This window comes from Corythoichthys intestinalis, chromosome 6 (genome assembly GCF_030265065.1).
Source record: "Corythoichthys intestinalis isolate RoL2023-P3 chromosome 6, ASM3026506v1, whole genome shotgun sequence".
Taxonomy (NCBI): Eukaryota; Metazoa; Chordata; class Actinopteri; order Syngnathiformes; family Syngnathidae; genus Corythoichthys; species Corythoichthys intestinalis.
Window position 1 is genome coordinate 33,532,266 of NC_080400.1, and position 22,827 is coordinate 33,555,092.

General features: G+C 37.9%; 1 protein-coding gene across 3 annotated transcripts in view; it reads left to right on the forward strand.

Annotated features, from left to right (window-relative positions):
- fam118b (family with sequence similarity 118 member B) overlaps nucleotides 1-22,827 on the forward strand; it is a 28,041-nt gene that overhangs the window by 1,497 nt on the left and 3,717 nt on the right. For all 3 annotated transcript variants that reach the window (XR_009063483.1, XM_057839027.1, XM_057839028.1), the window contains exons 3-6: nucleotides 1,052-1,304; nucleotides 9,730-9,957; nucleotides 12,598-12,726; nucleotides 13,175-13,472. Coding sequence is in view for 2 of the 3 variants with exons in the window: in XM_057839027.1 (XP_057695010.1) it covers nucleotides 1,052-1,304; nucleotides 9,730-9,957; nucleotides 12,598-12,726; nucleotides 13,175-13,472 (908 nt within the window). In the remaining variant the exon portion in view is untranslated. The remainder of the gene's footprint in view (nucleotides 1-1,051; nucleotides 1,305-9,729; nucleotides 9,958-12,597; nucleotides 12,727-13,174; nucleotides 13,473-22,827) is intronic.

A 22,827-nucleotide genomic window follows, 5' to 3' on the forward strand; every position in this document is an offset into this window, starting at 1 on the left:
TGCTGATAATTTTAATTAGCCTATATTATTGAGCTTCTACATTTTGCAGAAAATATTTTGGCCATTGTGGTTTTACAAACCATAGATTAAGGCAGCACAATGGGCTAGTGTTAAGCATGTTGACTACACAATTCTGAGGTTTTGGGTTTCTGTGTTTGGTGGTACTGTAGTAGTAGTTTTCGACCTATGCTGTCATGGGTTTTCTCCCCCTTGACAAACATACATGTTGGACTTATTGGAGACCCTAAATTCTCAATAACTACTGTTCGTGTTATCTACTCACCACCATGGCAATAATAAATTCAATTACATGAGTCGCACTGTGAAGGGCCAAGTTGGCTGGTCAAATTTGCCCGCGTTAATACCCCTGCCTGAATAAAGTCATCGTGATTCGTGAGCATTTTGATTTTGGTGAGCTTTCTGTCACATTTTTGTTCATAAGTCTAGTATCCATAGAGATTTTCCACTCTTTAATACTGAGTGGTATAAAATTTCCTCGCTTTGCAAAATGCCTTAATTCGGCACAGTGTGGGGACTCAAGAAGAGTCTCTGCTGGTAGAGTAGAAACATGGTTTCATAGCTACACAACAGCAGAGCAGCCAGTTCCTTATAATCAATAGAGGAACAGTACCTCCTCCTAAAAAAGTAACAAACGAGTATTGAATGAGTAGCTTTTCAGTAACCCATAGCAATTCAGATTTTCAGGTTAAAGGTGTTTTGAAAGGTTTCATAGTACAACCCCAGTTGGTTAGATGGATATCTAGATGGATGTCGCTGGATGCATGGCAGTCCTGGAAGAAAACTTCTTGAAGTCTGCAAAAGGCTTGAGAGAGGAAAGGAAACCCGTCTTCCTGCAAAACATTGACCCTAAACATAAAGTCAGTGCTACAATTGATTGGTGTCAATCACATGTTAGAGTTGCTCTCCAAAGATGCACTTTATTTAATAAGACTGATCTTCCCTGATTCACTTCACAAACCAGCACACATTAAAATGTGTGCTTTTGGCAAGCTCTCTTTTATGGAATGCAGAATATTTGTCTGTTCTAAAGGAAACTGCTGCCCAGCCTGAAGACAAAGCATGCCCCCGAGCTTGTCTTGGTGATTGGCACCGGGATAAGCTCAGCTGTGGCCCCACAAGTCCCTGCCCTTCGCTCCTGGAAAGGACTTATTCAGGCCTTGCTCGATGCCGCCAATGACTTTGACTTACTTGAAGAGGAGGAGAGCCGGCGTTTCCAAAAGCACATGCAGGAAGATAAAAATTTGGTGCATGTAGCTCATGACCTAATTCAGAAACTTTCCCCGGTAAGACACGTTTAGTTTCCCTTTTGTTCCCCTTACACAAGTCATAACTTACAAAACCCTAGTTGTCTCTGATTTAATGCAGTGGGATTATTCCTTGTTTTGAAAATGCCGTCAGCCAATGACAGTCAAATATTGTAGAAATGTGTAGATAGTCAAACACAAAATGGTCTAAACAGGGTATAGTTTCCTTTGTACAGGGGATTTACGATTATAATAGCACAAATAAACTTAACATTGTAATAAACCTTTTGGCTAATGCACAATTATCACACCTTAGTTTAGGCTGTAAATATTTGTGTAATCTTGAAGCAAAAAATGTAAATAGACAAACAGGAACAATGAGGGTTCATTCATTATAACAATGGATTACAAACCACATCAGCTTGAGTGGGGGTGGGGGGGGGCAATCAAACTTCCCCAAAAAGTGAGGAAATAATAACCTTATATTTCTTGCAAGTAAAATTAAAACAGTAGTTTTAATGTGGAAAAAAATATATATTTCCAATTCCAATATTAAGAATAGGGAGTTTTGTATTTAAATGTTGTCAATTTCCCTTGAACAACAGCAATTAAAAAATATCGCGAGGGTATGTTGCTAACAAAACAAACATTGCTTTGTAATTATAGAAAAACAAATATTTTGTAAACATACTGTATTTTTTACACTATAAGGTGGTGGGGATGACAACCTTAGAGACACTGTTTCAGAGTTTCCACAATAATCCACACTTAACTGTAACTTTACCAAACAAAAAAAATGTAAAAGTTGTTCTTGAATCCACGTGATTCATTATTTTAAACACCATCATCATTTGGACAAACATGTGCTGAGGGAATTTCTAGCAGATGGGTGTCCTGATAGTGTTTGCTTCCTGTGTTAGTCATGACTCAATGCACGTTTGAAACTGCTTAAAAACTTGATTTTGCATAAGTCTGCTGTCACAAAAGGGAGAAAGCACACTTTACCACTTTATGGTATGCCATGTTCATGTCAGTCCCCTGTGGTGCTGAAAGGTTTGCTTGAGGTAATACAGAAAACATTCAACTTTCCATTTATTTAAAGCAACAGCTAAACAATTAGCGCTTTAAAGTGCAAATGAAACCAAAAAGCTTGTTTATTTCATATTTCACGCGGTGTTTTATAAATGAAATGGACCGCTTGGAAAGTTGGATGTGTGTGGAAGCGATCGTTTTATATATTCACTTTTTGAATCCCGCGCCATGAAAATGAGTTACTTCCCGCGCCAGTCTCAGGTTTAGGACGAATGCGAATGTAACGTCACCCGGGTCAGCATCTCACAATACAGCATTGCTTTATAGCATGCAGATGGACTGCGGTTTCAGCTGATTTTGCAGATTAATGTGTGTATTTTTCGCATCACGCCAGCCGAACGGCTGCAGGCTTTTTTTAGCTTCACCAGGGCAAGGCGTGTGAGCCTTTTGGGGTTTCAGAAAGTTCCCGTTCAACCTGAGATTGGCCAAAACAAGTGTGCGACAACTGTGGCGCCATTGGACTTACGAGGAAGTGAGTAAACATCGTGTTTTGTATTATGTCAAATACTGGGATCATGGCACACGTTTTAATATGGAGGTGGCTTGCATTTTGTGGCTGACATGCTGCTTGTCCACCGAGAATGCCACTCGGCTGACGACTGGCGGCTTGTCGCACATCCCCAGGAGAGCGCTATACTCGGCTTATTGCCCTCTTTGTGTGCCCGGTGTTCTGTCAAATTTTCCACCCGATCAGAAAATGCAACTTTGTGTTAAAAATGGCCGCAAATACAGCGATGACAAAGTAAACACTACAAACTTTCTTTAAATAAAGGACTATGTACTTACGTTTGATCATGGACGGACATTTAAAAAAGTTCTCAGAAACATCCTGCCATGTTAGCTGCACAACAACTGCACGCCGCTCTCTCATTGTTCTTCACCGTGTATTTAAGCAGTAATTTAGGCCATATTCGTGTTGACCATGTGGCAGCTACGCGCTCCTCCGACGTCGGCCGGTTTGTCCAGCGGTAATTCTCTAGCTGCTTTCCCGGCAAATATGCTCTCCTCCAGCAGCAGGGAATGAGCTGTAACTAGCTCGCCGCACGCGGGTTGCCGATCGGCGAAGACAATTGACAACCCCGCCGCTGTGTGAAATGATCCGGGCTAGTATTGAGTGATTTCTCGCTTGGAAAAGCGAAAATAAGACTTTGAGACGTCACTCGGTTCGGGTTAGCATATCAACTAGCTGTCACGCCGCTTGGTTTGTTTACGCTCTCCGAAGCCGGGGCAGGAAATGACAAAAGCAAGACTAATTCCGGTGGCATAAAATATCGTTCGGTAGGTGCGACAGTAAAGGTGAAGTCGACAGTTTTGACCATTATGGAGTAATTTTGCCATGTCGTACTTAATGTCGTACTTAATATTTCATATTCCATTTAGCACAAGACTGTTATTTTTCATGACCATACCATTTATTTAGCAATTCGTGAAAAATACTTGGAAAAATATTGGAGAAGAGAGACTGAAAGAATGACATTTTGTGGCTCTCTTTGTCGCATTTTCCTCGTTTTGAATAATTGCCCCTCAATGGGCTGAATTCTAAATCAGATGAAACCATGACCCTGCCGACATCATCTTCCTGTTGGGGACGCTAGAGCCCTATAATGGTAGGCATGGCTAAATGGCAGATTAAAAGACTAATTTCTCATCATCTGAGCTTTGCCAAATTGTTGTATATTGTCGAATTGTCTCAAAATATGATTCAAACTCACATAAAAATGCTATTTAAGACTTTATTTCTCCTATCGTAGGCACTTTAATTTGCATTAAAAGACTTAGTGGCTGTTTACACGACAATGGCAACGGGGACGGCAACGCAAAAACTTTTCCAGAGAGCACACACGGCGACAGTGTATTGCTGGGGCTAAAAACGGAAAAGTTTGAAAACGCCTTCCAGAGTGGAAATCTTGTCAACGCTCCCTCCTGTCACCACTGTCTAAACAGTTGACAACGCAAGAGTGAGTTTTGGGTGACAACTGACTTCCGTACTCTGGAACTGTAGGTGGCGATAATGCCCCAATACATTTGTCAATGAAGGCGGTGAGGATAATGATGATGTCAGTGCACGAGGACAGTCCGACAGTGTATGAAAACATGTCTTCAAGTAGCAACCTTGTACACTGGCTAAGTAACTGCGTTCAGCATTATTCAAGAATAGAGGCAGACGGACATCCGGGCATTTAATGACGTCACCAGCCACAACAAAGCGTCGCCATATTGACAATGGGGTAAAAGACCAGTCACTTATAATAAAAACGCATTGAACTTTCGTCTTATTTGCCGTCTTTTTTCCGTCGGAATGGCTAAAAGTTGCTGTGGTGCAGGTTGTCACACAAAGAAGAGTTCGGAGCCGCATTTGAAGTTCTTAATTCTTCCACGTGAGAGAAAAAGGAGTAACAAATGGCTGAGCGCAGTTAATCGAGGAACAGTAAAAGAAGACGGTTCCGTGGACTATTTTCGCCTGTGGGAACCTAAAACCAAGCACATTTATGTTTGCAGCCAACATTTTATTACTGGTGAGTTTAATCGATTATATTTTGCCCCAATTATCTACTACGATTCAATAAACTAGGCAGTGGTTATTTTTACCTTAACCGGCAAATCGCAAAGTGTTTTTTTTCTTTTGCCGTGAACTGCTCTGATTAGTCAATCGGTATATTATTGGCCTGGTGGGAATTGTTTTTTTGCCGTGACGTGTTGATGGCTAAATAAAGCTTGGAGGCGAATTACCGGTAACGGCAGAAATAATCACTTCGTATATACTACCAATTTTCTCAGTTCCACACAGTACATATTCCACGTAAATGATAAAGGTCAACTTACTGGGTGACTTTATGAGATAGTTGTAGATGTTTCTGAACTCCACTGCAGGCCATTCCTTTGTTTATCCAGCTATCAGCAGCGACTTTGTATCGGCAGCTTTGTACGCCAATAAACGCTAATTTTAAATTGCATCGCCTCCTCGCGTCTGTCGGGAGTGACTCGTGATAATAGTAAGCCATGTTTAAGACGTTTTTAGGAAAAAAAACGCAAAACACACCTGAAATATATGAATTTCAGACGTCTGTCTATGGAATGTTAAGCTGTGCGTACCCCCTTCACAAAATGGCGACACGTTGCTAAGCGAGGTGACGTCATCGTGACATCACGCCGACTTCCTCCATTTAGTCAACTATTCCCTCCTTTAATCATAGAAACCAATTTATTTTTCTGTCTGATGCGCTTCGCCATGTTGTTATTTGACCAGGACAAAAGAGGAAACCGCAGAAGGGAAGGGTTACACTCAGGAATACAAGTTATAGTGGGGTTGCTACCTACGCAATGAGAATGCATACTATATCAGAAAATTTGAGGTTTCATGCGCTTTTGTGTGCATGCTGTTTTGCCCACATAAAATGGGTCGTGTAAACGCGGACTTAAAATAACAGCAAAACGCCACCTTGGTGTTATTGCGTAAGATTGTTGTCGTGTAAACGTGGCGTACTGTAAGTACATGTTACTTTCCTCCCATTAATGACATTTATAATTACTTTTACATCCTATGGTAGTTAATTTTTTCCTCTGCCCTGTCTTGTCTGTCTCAAGGCCCAAATATCCCTAATATTATCGGTGCATACCAAGTTTGTCAACACATAGATGACATCAGCATTTTAATAGCCTGATTTTTTTTTTTTTAAACAACATGACTACCATTTGCATCCAATCTGTTCACCCTTTTAAAATTCAAATTCCTCAAACCTTATATGTTAAGCTTTATTGTAAAATCTAAGTGCAATTAAATTTGGAACATTTTCTTGAAAAATGTGCCTCTAGTGTCATATTCTGGTCAACGCTCTGTTATAATGTGTGAATTAGCATATGACGTGCTAAGGAAAATGGTTCATACTGTGTGATTTGTCATAAAAAAAAATTGTGTTACTCAGAGTTTACTGTGAAATAGACTAATTTAAATCCAGAGGGCATGTTGTGTTCCACAGTATTGTGAGTTTGTGATGTTATCAACTTTGGATGTGATCACCAGTAGTCATGTGGATGATTAAGTAGAAGTGTTGCTCCTGTTAAACCATGTTTAATCATATTACTGGATCATTTTTTAGGTTTGCTCTTCCTATTTGTGTTCCCATTTTTGTTGTCTTGATAAGACTCTCCGATAAAGCAAGCATCAACCTGCTTTTTTTTTGAACAAATGGATTTGATTAAGAGCTTCTTTGACTGGTGTTGCGTATTTTGAAACAGTCCATGAGTTTGTGCAATGTGACTAATGAATATTGAGTAAAAATGTTACATTTCCATGTTTGTTTCTCAGTATTCACAAGCAGTCTACTCTTACAACACATTTTAAAGGATTTTGCAAATTATATTTGCCTAAAATTTTCCTAAATTAACAATTGAAATGACTTGCAACATATTTATCAAACCAAACACTTGGAGCACAATTCAAACGTTTTTCAACAAACTTGGCTTTTTTTTTTATTTTTTTTTTAAATGAACTTAACATGCAGTGTTTCAATGCAGATTTTCAAGACTTTTTTTTTTTCTTTTTCGTTCAATAGCAGTTTCACAATTCTTCTATCAATTGAACTTCCACATGTTTGTAGATTGTCTGCTTGGATATCTTTGCTACAGGTTATTAGAATAGCCTCTGAGAGCTTCAATTTGTATGCGAACATTTACCTTAATAGATATTTTGCTTGAAGATGCTCCAAATATTCTCAACATTGTTGAGATCTGGGAGTTATGGGGGCAGCTACATCTGGAATTTCTCCACTTTTTATGTGCAAAGCAACCGATGATGCAAAGGTATTCCTTACGGCATTTTCATTGATGAGTGCCGTGCTACCCTGGTTTGCCAGATGTGGAGTAGTCAACAAATGGTGGGTGGCTACTATGTGCCAACAAGGCTGCTTGGGGGTAAGAGTCTTCTTTTCATTTGAAATTTTCAAGAAAAAGTCCAAGAAGGTGGGAAGCAGTTGACCTTCAAACAACATCTATGGAAAGGAAATGTGGGCATCCTGAAGAATTCTGACACTGCTCTCAAACAAGGGGTCTTAAATTGAAAAGTAACTTTACCTGTGAAATGCTTGTAATTCTAGATTTTTTGTGTTCGGTTTATTACAACCTTCAATCCTAAAAATTTAGAACAGTGTATTTTAATTTTGCTAGAAAAAAAAAACATTTGGGGATTTGTCTAACTTTAAAACATTCATAAAATATTCAAATTACCCTTTAACAGTTGATGGCTTTAAGATTATGCTGCTGAGCGTCATTTGCGTGACCTACTTGGTAAAGTTAGAATAGAAATATCTTTAGCATAATTTGGAATGTGGTGTAGGTCTCTCAGAATGTCATAATGACGCTCTAAGAATTCTAATATTCTGTATAATCCACTAACACTGGGAGTTTGACCCACTTCTACATGGGATTTATGTTGTCTACGAAAACATTTTTAGGTAATGAAGGTAATCGAAGGAAAAAGCGCAACGTTAGCCCTGTTTTAAACAAAGACCATTAGAATATGACCAGCCATGACTATTTTAGAACAGATATAAACAACCATTCCACCATGTGGGAATTCTTTGATCCTACCAAAGATTCCGTATCCTATCATTTCTAAAATATGAACCTCTTTAAATGTGAGCTCTAATGTTCTTCGCTGAGCCAAATTATCAATAGTCTGGGGGGGGGGGGGAGTTCATGGGTTTGTCCTTTGGCAAACTCACGTCAGGTATGATCCAATTTGTTTTTAGGCAAAACTGCAATGAATAGCAAGTAAGTCCTAGTGAAACCGGTCAATTCTTGATTGGCTAAAAAGACCCATTTACTTGCACTTTATTTGGTGTTTGCCTAAATCCTCATTTGGCCTGAGGATACAGTGATCAGCTTGGCTGCCATATATATAAATAATGGGTTTCTTCCGGTGGAAAGCAATCAAGCTGTTGAGCCCATTAGTGGGTTAATCGTTGCAAGAGTTGAGCATCTCCTTGTGCCAAGATCACCTTAGTCACTACAGCTCAGCACAAAGGTTCATTACTTTTAGCTACTATGCAGGTTTACGACATATATTTATTCATGGCACAATCATTGTGAATGAGAGCCCCTTTTACACAAGAGAGCCCATAAAACTCCAGCAAAAAAAAAAAAAATTCTGAGATGTATCAAATATGCAGTTCAAAGTGGAGTAGGATTATGTCTGCATCCTGCAATCGTATAATTAGATGTTAGTGGCAATATTGCTTTCAACGCAACAGTGCTTGTTGTTCACTCCCCATGTTGCCACTGTGAGACTACCTCTGAAGGTGGAAAATTGGCTCTGCACTTTTAGTCCCTAAAATCTCATTATATGTAGACAAATGTGTTGCATATTTTTTCTGAGGCACTTGATGTAAGCTTGATTTAGGTCACATGGTGAGATAAGTAACACACTGAAATCAAGTTTAATCCAATTAGTTTCCTCCAGGTTGTTGGTTTGTTTCAGGATCTAGTTGATCACGTTTTACAAAGACTATTTTTAAGCGCTCCAAATTTATCTGCTTACTTCATGCTTTTAGTGTTTCGTTCTCTACTATCAGATTTAATCCAAAGTGTAAATTGTCATACAAGGGAGTGTGCTCTAAAATTGGATTTGGATTGTATTAATGAACAACTGTTTGATAAAGAAAACAGATTAATTCCCGTCTGCCTCTTTATTTTGATGTTTAGTTTATTTAAAGAAAACAAATGAGTCATTGACACATTTCATATCAGCTCTTTACCCACAAGAAAAAAATGTAAATCAGCATACATACCTATATATATATATATATATATTTTTTTTTTTAAATTTTATTTTTATTTGAATGAACAGGCATTTTGACTGATTTTTGTACTGAGATTGTTTTTGTTTTATACTCAAAACCTTTATCAAAAACTTTAGCAAGTTTTATGTCCTTAAAACGGTGCAGTTGTAGACTACAATACAGTTAGGTCGGGAAGCCGTGTGAAAATATTACCTTTTATAGGAAAAAGTCATCCATTTTACTTACAATATGCCTAAAACAACTTAAAGTTAAATTGTGAAGGTAACTGAAAAAAGTGACATTTACCTGATTCATCGTTTAATTGATCATCCGAGTAATCGATTATAAGATAATCGTTAGTTGCAGCCCTAGTGTATGATGTACACATGATGTTACACATTGAAATTTCAATATCCAAAATGTATTTTTGATATTTTTTCCAATAAATTTGGGCCAAGTTTCGGTGCATTTAAGCTTTGGGAATACAATATATTTAATTTCCATTCATCAAAAATTATTTTTTGCACTCGGACTGCTGCTTTTTGTTGCAGTGTTTAACCACAAAAGTGAAATGTGTGCCATTGTATTGTTTCCAGAGAACAGGTAATGTGCGATCCACATTCTTCAAGGACTGCTTGTACGAGGTGTTCGATGATTTGGAGTGCAAGATGGAGCACGCTGGGAAACACCTACTGCGCTCTGTCCTACAGTTAATGGAGAGCGGCGCATTAGTCCTCACCACCAACTTCGACAACCTGTTGGAGATTTATGCAGCTCACCAAGGCACAAAACTAGAGTCTTTGGATCTGACTGATGAGAAAAAGGTAAACATTACTGTTTGCACTATGCTTAAGTTTTGTTTAAAAAGTTCATCTTACTACCCCTGGCTAAAAAATTGTGGGATAACCAGTCTCTGAGGATGTTCACGCAGGTGGTACTGCAACCAGGATCAAAATATTGATGCATACAACATCTCCTTCCCCTTTGGGCTGCCAGAGAAATGCTTCGCAAAGGCGAATCAAGCTGTGCGATCATACCAATTTGTATTTCAATCAGGAAAGACAGAGGCTAACAAACTACAAATTAGCGTAAGCAATGATCATGTGAACACACATAATATGTAGTGTACAATTTATGTCTTATTTAGTGATGCACGATAATACATTTTTCAACCGATATCGATAACCGATAATTTCCTGCCCCTTCCACCCGATAACCGATAATGTCCCGCAGATAATTCTATTAAAATATGTATGTAAAATTTTAAAGTATACAAATATCAAATGTTACTGTGCAAAAATGTAATTTAGTGCTGTTTTTTCCACATCAAATGTGAACAAGTAGTAAATTCCAACAACTAAACAATGGCAATGACATTGTGTAATGGTAAGCTTTTGGCAACAAGTACTTAGAGAGTAAACACCCAAGTTGCACAAAAATGCCTTTAAAAGTAAGCCATTCCTAACATATATCACATTACTACACTGCAAAAACACCTCCTTAAAACTAGCAGAATTGGACAAAACTGTTGATTGCTCACATTTGGAGGCTAAATCAAGTATATACAGTGTAATTATCGGATTGCATTATCGGTTGAATTTCGTTTTATCTGGATTATCTGTGTGACATCATAATTGCCATTATCGGCCGATAATTATCGGTGACCGATATTATCGTGCATCTCTAGTCTTATTACATACCTAAAATGAAATAAGTACATGCTACAGTCTTCAAAAACAAGTGTTTCAAATTTCACTGGAGTTCAGTAAGAGTACCTCCTCCCGCCTCACCAGCCTATAAATTAAGGTGACAATAAAAACGATTGTTATTCCAATTTGTATTTATAATTTGTTTTGCTATTTGTAATTGCTATTCGTAATTGTACCTGCAGTATTTATTAAGGATTTAGCGTAGGTTTTTGGGCTTTTGAACGAGTTAATCGAATTATAATGTATTTTTATAGGAAAATCCAAATAAATAAATTTCAATTTATAAATCAGGTCCTAGAATGTATTTAATTTGTATGTAGAGGTATCACTGTACCTCATTTGGTAATGCATTGACAGCATCCTCAAAGATGATTTTATTTCTCCATCAATTTCGACCAGCACACAGTAATTTGCCCTAGGTAATCGACCCCATGCCTCGCAACGTAGCACAAGCATGCCAACCTTGTTCCTATTCCAAATGTCAATTTACCATACACAAAATAATATGGGAAAACTCTAAATCATCTGTTGAGAAGTTGTGCAACTTTGGCATCTGTCATTTTTTACTTCCTTTTCAGTTGTCCCCAATGATCGAAGGCATCTCCAAAGCATATCCATGTTTTGTTTCTGAATTGTCATGATTCATTTGACATTCAGAATGAGTTTTGTTCTATTTTTCCTCTATTGGTAAAAATCAATGTTAATTCTGTTTGTAAATGTTGTAGCAGTCTTAGTTTAAATAGTCTACAAAGAATCAAAATGACATTTTTACGGGCTGACAATTGACTTTAAAACTGGGAAAATCTCGGCCTTATCATTGAGAAATGTGTTAAAAGTGTATGTGAAAAACATGTATTTAATGTCTTGAAATATTAGGGAAATTTAATGATTAACTGAGTGTGTATTTCTTTCATTTGGCTTCTTTAAGTTTTGAGTATGCCTAATATGTGCTTTTTTCTGCACAATTAAAAGACTCAGCAAACATAATCAGAGACTGGTGATTTCATAATTTTTTCTAGGGGTTGTAGATCAAGCCAGTCAGCAATTTACCAGGAGAGCGAGGCTTAGAAAAGTGTACAGGTGAGCAAAGAATATTATAAAGCCTTTCTCGGAAAACTTGCAAGACTAAAGCAATGCAGTGTATCAATCATGTTAGTAAAACAGTTTAATGTACAACACACTTTCCCGTTAAAATGTGTTGCTTATTGCAATTATGTAAACGTTCACATTATAATTGATACTGACACCCCAGCCCTGGTGTTGCAACAATACGTTCCCGTAAGGTTACAAACCAAATGCACTTTCACTTAGCTTCTAAATTCAATCACCATGTCAGCCTTTTAGTAAAGTTCCTCGTGGGTAAATATTGGTTCAACAGATAACTATCACACCTGAAATAGCCATCTGTTTGGAACAGGTGGGGTGGGTCTAGTTTTACATTCTATTTGCTTTTGGATTAAAGCTAAGCCTAAAATGGAAAATGTACGCGTATCTCATCAGTATTCAGGGCATGTTCCCTCAGTATGAAATTATGCTAGTGATGCCGTTTGAAGTTTGAAAATATTGTTTCAAATAAAAATACTTTGGCGATGGAAGCCTGTTATTGTGCTTCTCAGTTGTGGTATTTATGTCATGTCTCCATCAGGGCTATAATATCCTCTTAGTGCTGTGACGCTCCCTCCCTACCCAGTTGGAACAGGATTGTGTGCAGTGGACTGTTATAAAGTGTGTGTTCTTTTTCGTATGTGTGTGTAGGTGTTAGAGTGGGCTCAGGAGAAGCGACGGTTAAGCGTTCTACACATCCATGGTGTCTACACCAACCCGTGTGGGATTGTGCTGCACCCCGCTGGCTACCAAAATGTATTGAGGAACACCGAGGTTATGGTGAGTGTCAGAATACCACAATTACTCTAGTAGTGTCTACAGCAGATAGTACGATGCATTTATAACACTGTGCGATGCTCACAATTTTACAACTCCTTTTGTTTTTTTACATCCAAGTCGATGGTTTATGCTGTAATAATTTACATTGCAAAATTATTTTTCTATTTAAGCACTCAAAATGTCTTGGCACAACATATTTAATGAAATTATCATTGTTAAATATCCACCACCCAATTTTGACCTGCAAACATCAATCAAACTAAGGTTAACTGATATGATGCTTTCACTGCTGCTTTATACTGCGGTGGTCCTGATCTCTCTTGAGACTCCTTTTGGAATCATCACGGTTGATGAGATGGAATCAATTATTTGTATATTTGTTTGTGCTACATAGGAATTCACTGTATTTACCAAGAACAGTAATGCATATTCTCACTGGGTTTCACAGCGTGAGATCCAGAAGCTTTACGAGACCAAGTCATTTGTTTTCCTGGGCTGTGGACGCACAGTTGACGACACAACCTTCCAGGCTTTGTTCTTGGAGGCGGTCAAACATAAGTCCGACCTAGAGCACTTCATGCTAGTGCGGCGCGAGGATGTTGGGGAGTTCAAAAAACTGCGGGACAACATGCTGGATAAAGGCATCAAGGTCATTTCCTATGGGGACGAGTACTCAGACCTGCCTGAGTACTTAGAGCGGCTGGCCAGTGAGATCTGCTTTCGAGATGTGTCAACCAATGACTGGGGTAAGGTGATGTGTTCGTATGTGGTTTGATGGATGGAAATTCGCAAACTTTCATTAAATATATGGTTGAGAGCAGGGGTGCTCATTACGTAATTCGCGATATACAGTACCAGTCGATCGCAAGACTTGCGGGGGTATATCACGGCATCCCAATTTTTTTTTATATATTTATATATATATATATATATATATATATGTTTTTTGGGGGGGGGTGGAAGGGGGGGAAGTATAGCTAATTATGTTGTGTGTGCAACTTATGTTTATGTATGTTGCACTACCACATAAGTTGTAAAACTCCAGATCATTTTGACTAGGTCATTTTATTAGTAACTCGCAACATATATTGCTGCTGAGCTTTAGGGCACTTTCACATTAGACCAAGAGGACCAGGGTCCGGTTGGAGAGCTACCTCGCAACAACACTTGCAAATGACTTATTGAAAAGGTTCAGTATTCACACTGCACTAAACAAACTGTCAGAGTTGCATCACGTGGATGAAAGGCGCACTCATTGATTTGACAAATTTAGTAGAGGAAATACCTACCTGGGTGGGTGAGCGTCACACCGTGGGTGCTGTGACGCTGCACGTAATGTAACATAAAGGCAGTAAAAGCTGGAATACACCAGGCACGTCTGCGGCGCATCAGTGTTGCAGCCGTTGAAGCCAAGCAGCGAGTGCACAGCAGTTGCAGAGCTGCTGCGTTTCAGACGCATCCCAAAAGCGGTTCTACGCGTTGCACCCGAAACAAATGGCAGAGTTTATTATTTTTCGCGAGACGCATTCTCCTGCTTTAATTGAACGTGGTAGAATCGGGTAGACTGGAAGTCACTCATGTAAAAATACGGTAGATCCGGTCAATTTTCAAAATAATATGCAATCAATTTTATTAATTTCTGTGTGGCGTTTTAACTTCAGAAAATTCAGTAACATAGCTTTGTAAAACCTTTCGTGAGAAAAAAATTATTCTTTGAGGCATTTGATTTGTAAAATACATGTTGAAATCTTTCTTGGTGATTGCGATTGTTTTTTTTCCTTTAGCACAGGACTTCTTTTTTCTTCTTTCTTTCAGAAAGAAAGCTGACCAGTATGCAGGGTCTGAAAGGCAAATGGTTGTTGCATTGTTATCTTTAAATACCCGCTACTCTCAGATTCTTGCGCGATCTTGCAATCCTCGCGTGAACCAATCCAGCCGCTCCACATACTCTCTGTTCGTAAAATGCATACTGTTGAAATTGGGGGCGACCATCAGCGCTGCGTGGACGCGTTGGCAACGTTGACGCGCCACGGACATGCCTAGTGTATTTACCAGGGTAAGCACACCCAGGGTGCGCTTAAAGCAGACCAAGAGCCACGAATTTTGAGCGGACCAGACTTTGTTTGTTTGGTCCGAACTAGAGTTTGGATGCACGTTCATATTTACAATACAAAGTGTACTATCTGAGAAAAAGAACTTTGGTCCTTTTACAAAGGACCAAACAGTGCTAGTGTGAAAGTGCCCTTAAAGGCACCATCCCAACCCCCACCTCCGCTGTCGAAATTAAACCGCTATCTTGGAGCAAAAAATAGTGAGCACCCCTGGATGAGAGGAATGCAGTAACTGCACTGTTTGTTTCTGCCATAATTCCCTCAGGTAATTAGAAATTATGTCAGGTGCAGACTATGCGAGCTAAAATCATTCATTAATCATTATTTTTATTTGTACTATTATAGTATGTTGGGTGTTTAGTTTAAGGCATTATTCTGCTAATGGAAAACTCACTTTTTAGTTTGGATTAAAATAAAACTCAATTCCAATGTAATGCCTGTACAGTGGTGCCTTTTATGTAAGAATGACTTGAGTAATGAGATTTTCGAGATACAAGCAGTCTTTTCTTAATTTTGTTTATTTGTTCATTTTCTTAATTTTTTGACTTGGGAGCTCCAATTTGAGATACTGACACTGTAGTGTCGGGGGACAGGAGGATCAGACAGACAGACGGGATGAGTGCTAAAGACTTCAAAAAGGCCCAATGAGGCTTCAATCTTTTATTGCCATTCCCAGTTGGTTTACTTTTAAACTAAATATAAAATAAAAACAATTACACGTGCATTCTAAAGAAAGATTTAGTGTACATGACTGTCACGTGAAAATGGTTGGTCAAAGAATCTCAGTATGCAAATCAAAAGTTTGTTGGAACTCTGATAAGGGATAAAATTATGTTTAAACGCAAAAAAATGACACCAGATAGTACGGGCGCAGCCAATTTGTGATGTGGTGATACCCACACACAAAGACATTAATACATTGGAGCACGCGTGCCTGTGACAATCACTATTAATGACATCTGTTTTGTGGCATTCTTCTCCACTATCACACAAATTTTTACATTTTTTTTTTATTAGACTATTTCTCCTAGGATGCACGTGATCCAAACCTTCTCTTTTCCTTTAATGTTTTTGCTGACAAATATGTGGGAAAATGATGTGCTAATGCTTTTGCTAATTAGCATCCATGGTACTGTATTGCCACCCTTTTCAGCAAGTTTTTTCAAGTGAACAATGCAACTCTTTTGATTACACAATACAACAGTACTCAGTCATATTTGGATTTATCCTGTGAAAAGAACAACCTATTATAGTGCTGCAGAAGTTTAGACCTCTAAACTGTGGTGGTTGGAATGGATTAACATTTCCCTTCACTTAAATAAAGACATGTTTTGAGTTATATGCATATTTATGTAATACATTAAAGAGCATACGGCAGGAGAAAAAAAGTCTTAAATAGCATTATTATGTGAATTTGAATCATATTTTGAGATGATTCGACTATATACAACAATTTAGCAAAGCGCAGATGACGAGAAATTAGTCTTTTAATTTGCCAGTTCGCCACGCCTATCATTATAGGGCTCTAGCGTCCCCAACAGGTGGATGACGTCAGCGGGAGACTGGGCTCATCGGTTTTACTATTCAGCCCATTGAGGGGGAACTATTCAGAACGAGGAAAATGCGACGAAGAGAGCCGCAAAATGTCATTGTTTCAGTCTCTCTACTCCAATATTTTTACAGGATATTCTTTTTATCCAAGTATTTTTCCCCAATAGCTAAATAAATGGCTTGAGAAGGACCAGTCAGCCCATCGAGAGGGAACTATTCACAACGAGGAAAATGCGACGAAGAGAGCTGCAAAATGTCATTGTTACTGTCTCTTCAATATTTTTACAGGATATAATTTTTATCCAAGTAATGTCCCCAATTGCTAAATAAATGGCATGGTCATGACAAATAACAGTCTTGTGCTAAATGGAATATGAAATAATAAAAATGCACTTATTCAGGACGACATGGCAAAATTAGTCCATAATGGTCAAAACTGTCGACTTCACCTTTACTGTTGCACCTCCCGAACGATATTTTATGACACCTAAATCGGACATATGTTATTTCCCTTCCCCGGCTTCGGAGAATGTAAACAAACCAAGAGGTGTGACAGCTAGTCGACATGCTAACCAGAACAGAGTGCTGTTTCAAAGTCTTCGAAGCGGAAAATCACACATAACTAGCCCGGATTATTTGACATGACGACTGGATTGTCGATTGCCTTTGCGGATCGGCAAACCACCCGGCGGAGAGCAATTTACAGAGGGTGGCTGCAGTTGTTGTGCAGCTAACGTGCAGCTAATGTGCACGAGGAGAGATTTTTACATGCCTATCAATGATCAAACGTAAGTAGTCCTTTATTTAAAGAAAGTTTGTAGTGTTTACTTTGTAATGGCTGTATTCGTATTTAACATAATACAAAACAAGATGTTTACTCCCTCGTAAGTCCAATGGTCCCACAGTAGTAGGGCTTGTTCTGGCCAATATCCATGGTGAATGGGAACCTTTTGAAACTCCAAAAAGGCGCACATGCCTCTGCCTCATACAGCAAGATTTTTCTGCAGCCGTTTGGCTGGTGTGATGCGAAAAATAAACGTATTGATCCGCAAAATCAGCTGAATCCTTAGTCCTCATACACAACAGTACAGCTGTATAGTGAAGAGGACGCCTTCACCCGTACACGTCACAGCGCCCTCCTCCTCAATGCAAGACCGAAGCCGGAAGTCACTCATTTTCATGGCGCGGGATTAAAAAAATTAATAAATATAGCGATCACTTCCACACACATCCAAGCAGTCCATATCATTCAAGAGCACAAAATACAGCGTTTATAATGAAATAAACATGCTTTTTCGTGTCACATGCACTTTAAACTTTTACCTAGAGGCACTAGCAATGTTTTGTCTATTTAATCTACACACACTTTCATATGAAACAGAAACTAAGGCTGAGAGCAATTTGGCTTCTTTAGTGAGTAATTATATATTGTATATGGCTACATTACACAATAACATGCAATCGTGCATCAGAGGTATGAGTGTGTAGGACTTAAAAAGGCATAGCGTGGCCTTGAGTGGCATGGGTATTTTCCTTACTTGCCATTCGTAGTGCGCAATATGAAAAAAATCCTCTATCACGATATGGGCTATTTTATATCACAAAAAATAATGTATTTTTTTTAATCATTTGGTGAAAAAAACATGTAAATACTATGACAGCCCCACCTACCTTCCTTATTCTTATTTGCCACATATATAAAACAAGTGCAAGCATGAAGACAATATTATTAAAATATTATCTGATGTGATCTGATCTTTCTCAAAATCACACAGAGAAGAACAGTGTCTGCTTTAACTAAAACCACCCAAACATTTATAGGTTTTCATATTTTAATGAGGATAGTATGCAAACAATGACAGAGGGGGGAAACTAATACCCCTTTCCCACTGGCCAAAAAACCCGTGTCAACCCACTAACAATCGGCTTTTGGTGGCAGTGGGAAAGGTGCAGCGACCCGCTTCTACCCGTGTCAACCAGCCCGCCAAGCGACCCGCGTTAAAATCACCTCGGCTCTGATGGTCATGCAGTGTGAAAGCAAAACCCCGGGTCAACAGTCAACACCCTAATTTACGTTGTGACGTAGGCTCTTACGTAATGCGTCATAACAACATGCCAGTCGGCTCCTATTTAACACGCCCCACAACCGTAGTTACGTCGATGCTAACAACAAAGCTAGTAGAAGAATTCACGTCGCCTACGTTGCCCCAGCACAAGCAGAGTGTTGATCCTTTGCCGCATTTCGACCATTTTGAGGGCAGTAAAAAGCATGAAAACAGAACACAAACGGAAAGGAGGCTTCCATAATGCTCTGCTTTGTTTACTTCCTTGAATGAATGAATTCGGTCGCACTTGTCGACGTTGATCTTAGCATGTTGACGTCACGTAACCTTATGCACGGCTGAGGGGTGGGGGGTTAGACGGGTGAAAAAAAAAAAAAAAACACGGCTTTTTTTTTTTTTTTTTTTTTTGTCAATGGGAAAGGTGCCTGTGACATATTTATGTCACACTGCTGTTGCCATAGTGTGCACTTCCTGTGGGTGTGGTATTACAGTATAAAAAGGAATCTCTGTTATGTCTCTGTGATATATATGATGAGAAGCACACTGAATAAAGAAGTGTTGTTCCATTCAAGTCTCGGCCTTACATGTACTTAGATCAGGGAAGTACATAACAGTGCCAAATGCCAATTGCTAGTGGGTTGCATCGGCTTGGAAAAAACGCGCGTTGACCCACTAGTTTCAGTGTGAAAGGGGCATATGTAAGAACCATCACACTTGATATCTTTGGCATCTTTGGAGGACGGCCATTACTTGGGAGAGGAGCAACAGTGCCAAATTCCATTCTCTGACTGTCTATTGATGAGCATCCAGACTTTTAGAGATGATTTTGTATTCTTTCCCAGCTTTATACGAATCAACAATCCTTGATCGCAGGTCTTCAGACAGCTCTTTTTTTACCAGATGTGTTTTATAGTGGACAGGGCAGCTTTAAACCACTCGTCAGTGATTGGCCACATACCTGCCTGCCTTAAAATATGTGGTAAAAATTTGTTTCAATTGCTTTTTAAGTCTCCTTAGGCAGAGCGTTCACTTAATCCCCCCCCCCCCCCCCCCCCCCTTCTGTCATTGTTTGTATGCTGTTCTCATTAAAAAATGAAAACCTATAAATGTTTGGGTGGTTTAAGTTTGAGCAGACACTGTATTTTCATCGGTGTGATTTTGACAAAAGATCAGATCACATTTGGAGGTGATTTTATGCAGAAATTTGAAAAATTCCAAAAGGTTCAGATAATTTTTCATACCACTGTATAGTGACAAAAGCACATTCATGTCATTTCCTTCAACAAATTGCGATAGAATTCTCAACATTGTTGACCTCTTCGGCTTCAAGACCACTTGACAGCGCCATATAGCAAATTAACTAACATGAAGCTTTGATTCATTTGACTGCAAAGCACAATAGAGTGTTATCTCTACATACGAAAATTTAATTCGTTCCAGGATCTGATTTGTAAGTCGAAATGGTAATATGTCGAGTGGGATTTTCCCATAAGAATATATTATAATTTCAATAATTTGTTGCAAAGCCAAAAAACCCTACGCTAAATCCTTAATAAATACTGCAGGTAAAATTATAAATAGCAATTACACATAGCAAAACAAATAAATTGTGAATACAAATCTGAATAATAAAATAAATCAATAAATAAATGATGTAACAAATCGGGTTCTAACTAATGTGGCGGTTGTGTTTTTCATGTTACTCCTGAACACACTTTGTGACTGACAACAGAGGGAGAGGTGCAGAAGAGTAGGAAGTTTTTACTTTCTCTTTTCACTTTGTTGTTGGCGTCTATGGAGGACCAGGAGTGCAAAAATTCAATAAATAAATACACAATTAAATAAATAATTAAAAGTGTCATTAAAATGCTTCTATTTCAATATTTATTTATTTATTTCAATATTTATTTCAATTTTTATTTATTTATTTCAATATTTATTTCAATTTTTATTTATTTATTTCAATTTATATTTATTTATTTCAATATTTATTTATTTATTTCAATTTATATTTATTTATTTCAATATTTATTTATTTCAATTTTTATTTATTTCAATTTTTATTTATTTCAATTTTTAGTTATTTATTTATTTCAATTTATATTTATTTCACATTTTTTTTCGATTTTTATTTATTTCAATTTTTATGTATTTATTTCAACTTTTATTTATTTATTTCAACATTTATTCATTTCACTTTTTATTTATTTCATTCTTGCACTCTTATTCCTCTGGAGGTGCAACCATGAAATACTTTTATCTGTCACGTTTGCTCGTCAAAGTTTCTAACGTCTGATTGGTTGCTCAGCAAAGTAAGTCTTAACTAGTCGATCTCGGATAATAGATTGACGCCTGAGGCATTGGCTAATTTTTATGTACACCCGATACATAAAGTGGCAGTGTAGATCCGTATAATCTGAAAAATCATTGCTCCCTCAAAATCACAAAGACGACGAAGATTAGTAGCGTCACTAGCGTGGTCAGTGTAGCGGTAGTAGGCTTTGACGCATTTCGTGTGTTGTCCAAGCAAAACATACATATGTCCAAAATGTGCCCAGAGCTGCCCAGAGAAGCAGCAAATTTAATCGAGGACACTCTGAGGAGAACTCCACCAGCAGCCCATGGTGGAGTCCAGTCTGTGGCTTCTACATCGCGCGGGCCAGCGCCTTTAAACGGGCTGATGTCTGCATACGGGAAACTCTAGTATCTCAGAAGTGGAACGGTCCTTGGATATTTACCAGCTTTTATTTATTTATTTATTTATTTTTATCAAGTTTTGAAATAAGGCTAAATGACAGAAATAACTAGCAGTTTTCTAAGTAGTTTTACTCTGAACTCCGACATCATTTTTACATGATAATGATTTAGTTTGGGTCTAGGGGTGCTCCAGTGTCTCTCTAAAGTGGACCCGTTATCGAATAGGTCACCGTTTTTTCCCCCATATATTTAATAAAGGGACTTAAGCTCTGAAGCCACGTCATTGCATTCTGAAGCCAGCGCATTGCATTACCGTAATGCAAACAATAATCCAAATGAGGGGCGGCTGGTTTGACTTCGTTTTTACGAGTGGAGGCTGGCTTTACCGCAGTTCTAAACTATAGAAAACTCTTCGATCAACATCTTGACCTGACAGAGCCGAGATGATGCCAATAACATTAATTAATTGCTCTGTTTTGTAGGACACGTACCCAGGGTCCAAATGTCCTGCTTCAATTTGTTCTGAGAAATCTAACATGTCCCAAGAGAGCTCATGCAAAATCTCAGATAATGCCGCCATGTTGGGAAGAAATAGGACGAAGCAATCGCTTATTACTCGATCAACTCAAACCCCGCCTAGTTCACGCCCGCCCACCGAGTTTGATGAGCCAATGACAGATAAAATTATTTCATGCGGCCACACGGGGAACAAGAGTGCAAGAATGAAATAAATAAAAAGTGAAATAAATAAATAAATGTTGAAATAAATAAATAAAAATTGAAATAAATGAATAAAAATTGAAATAAATGAATAAAAATTGAAATACATTTTGAAATAAATAAATATAAAATGAAATAAATATATAAAAATTGAAATAAATAATAAAAGTTGAAATAAAAGAATAAAAATTGAAATAAATAAATAAAAATCGAAATAAATTTTGAAATAAATATAAATTGAAATAAATAAATAAAAATTGAAATAAATAAATATGAATTGAAATAAATAAATATAAATTGAAATAAATAATTAAAAATTGAAATAAATAAATATAAATCGAAATAAATAAATAAAAATTGAAATAAATAAAAATTGAAATAAATAAATATAAATTGAAATAAATATTGAAATAAATAAATAAATATTGAAATAAAAGCATTTTTATGACACTTTTAATTATTTATTTAATTGTGTAATTTAATGGTGTATTTATTTATTGAATTTTTGCACTCCTGGTCCTCCATAGGCGTCGGCTATGGCGGACAGTAGCTGTGTCGTTGTGCACAAGTTCAATGTTAAATGATTACAAACCTGACAGAGCTGGCGACTTCCTTGCCGATGTTACAATAAATATAATTGTCACCTTAACTTATAAAAACTGGGGAACAGAGGTTGGAGGAGGACCGTCGAGATTGTAGAGATATTCCAGCCATATTGTCGTGCCAGTACATTGAGGCGCACACCGCGCTCATTTTTTTCTATCATTTCCATCTTAATTTCAATGGTAAGCATCACCTTTTTTCACCACCTGCAGTATTCTTCTTGGGACCCATGTTGAGTTCCCTCACAAGAAAATCTGCAGTGCGTCCGTTTTGCGTGAAAACAATGAAATTGCAACGCTGTCATAATCATCATATTTCAAGACAAATGACAAGTCAAATTTTACGTCGGATGTCAA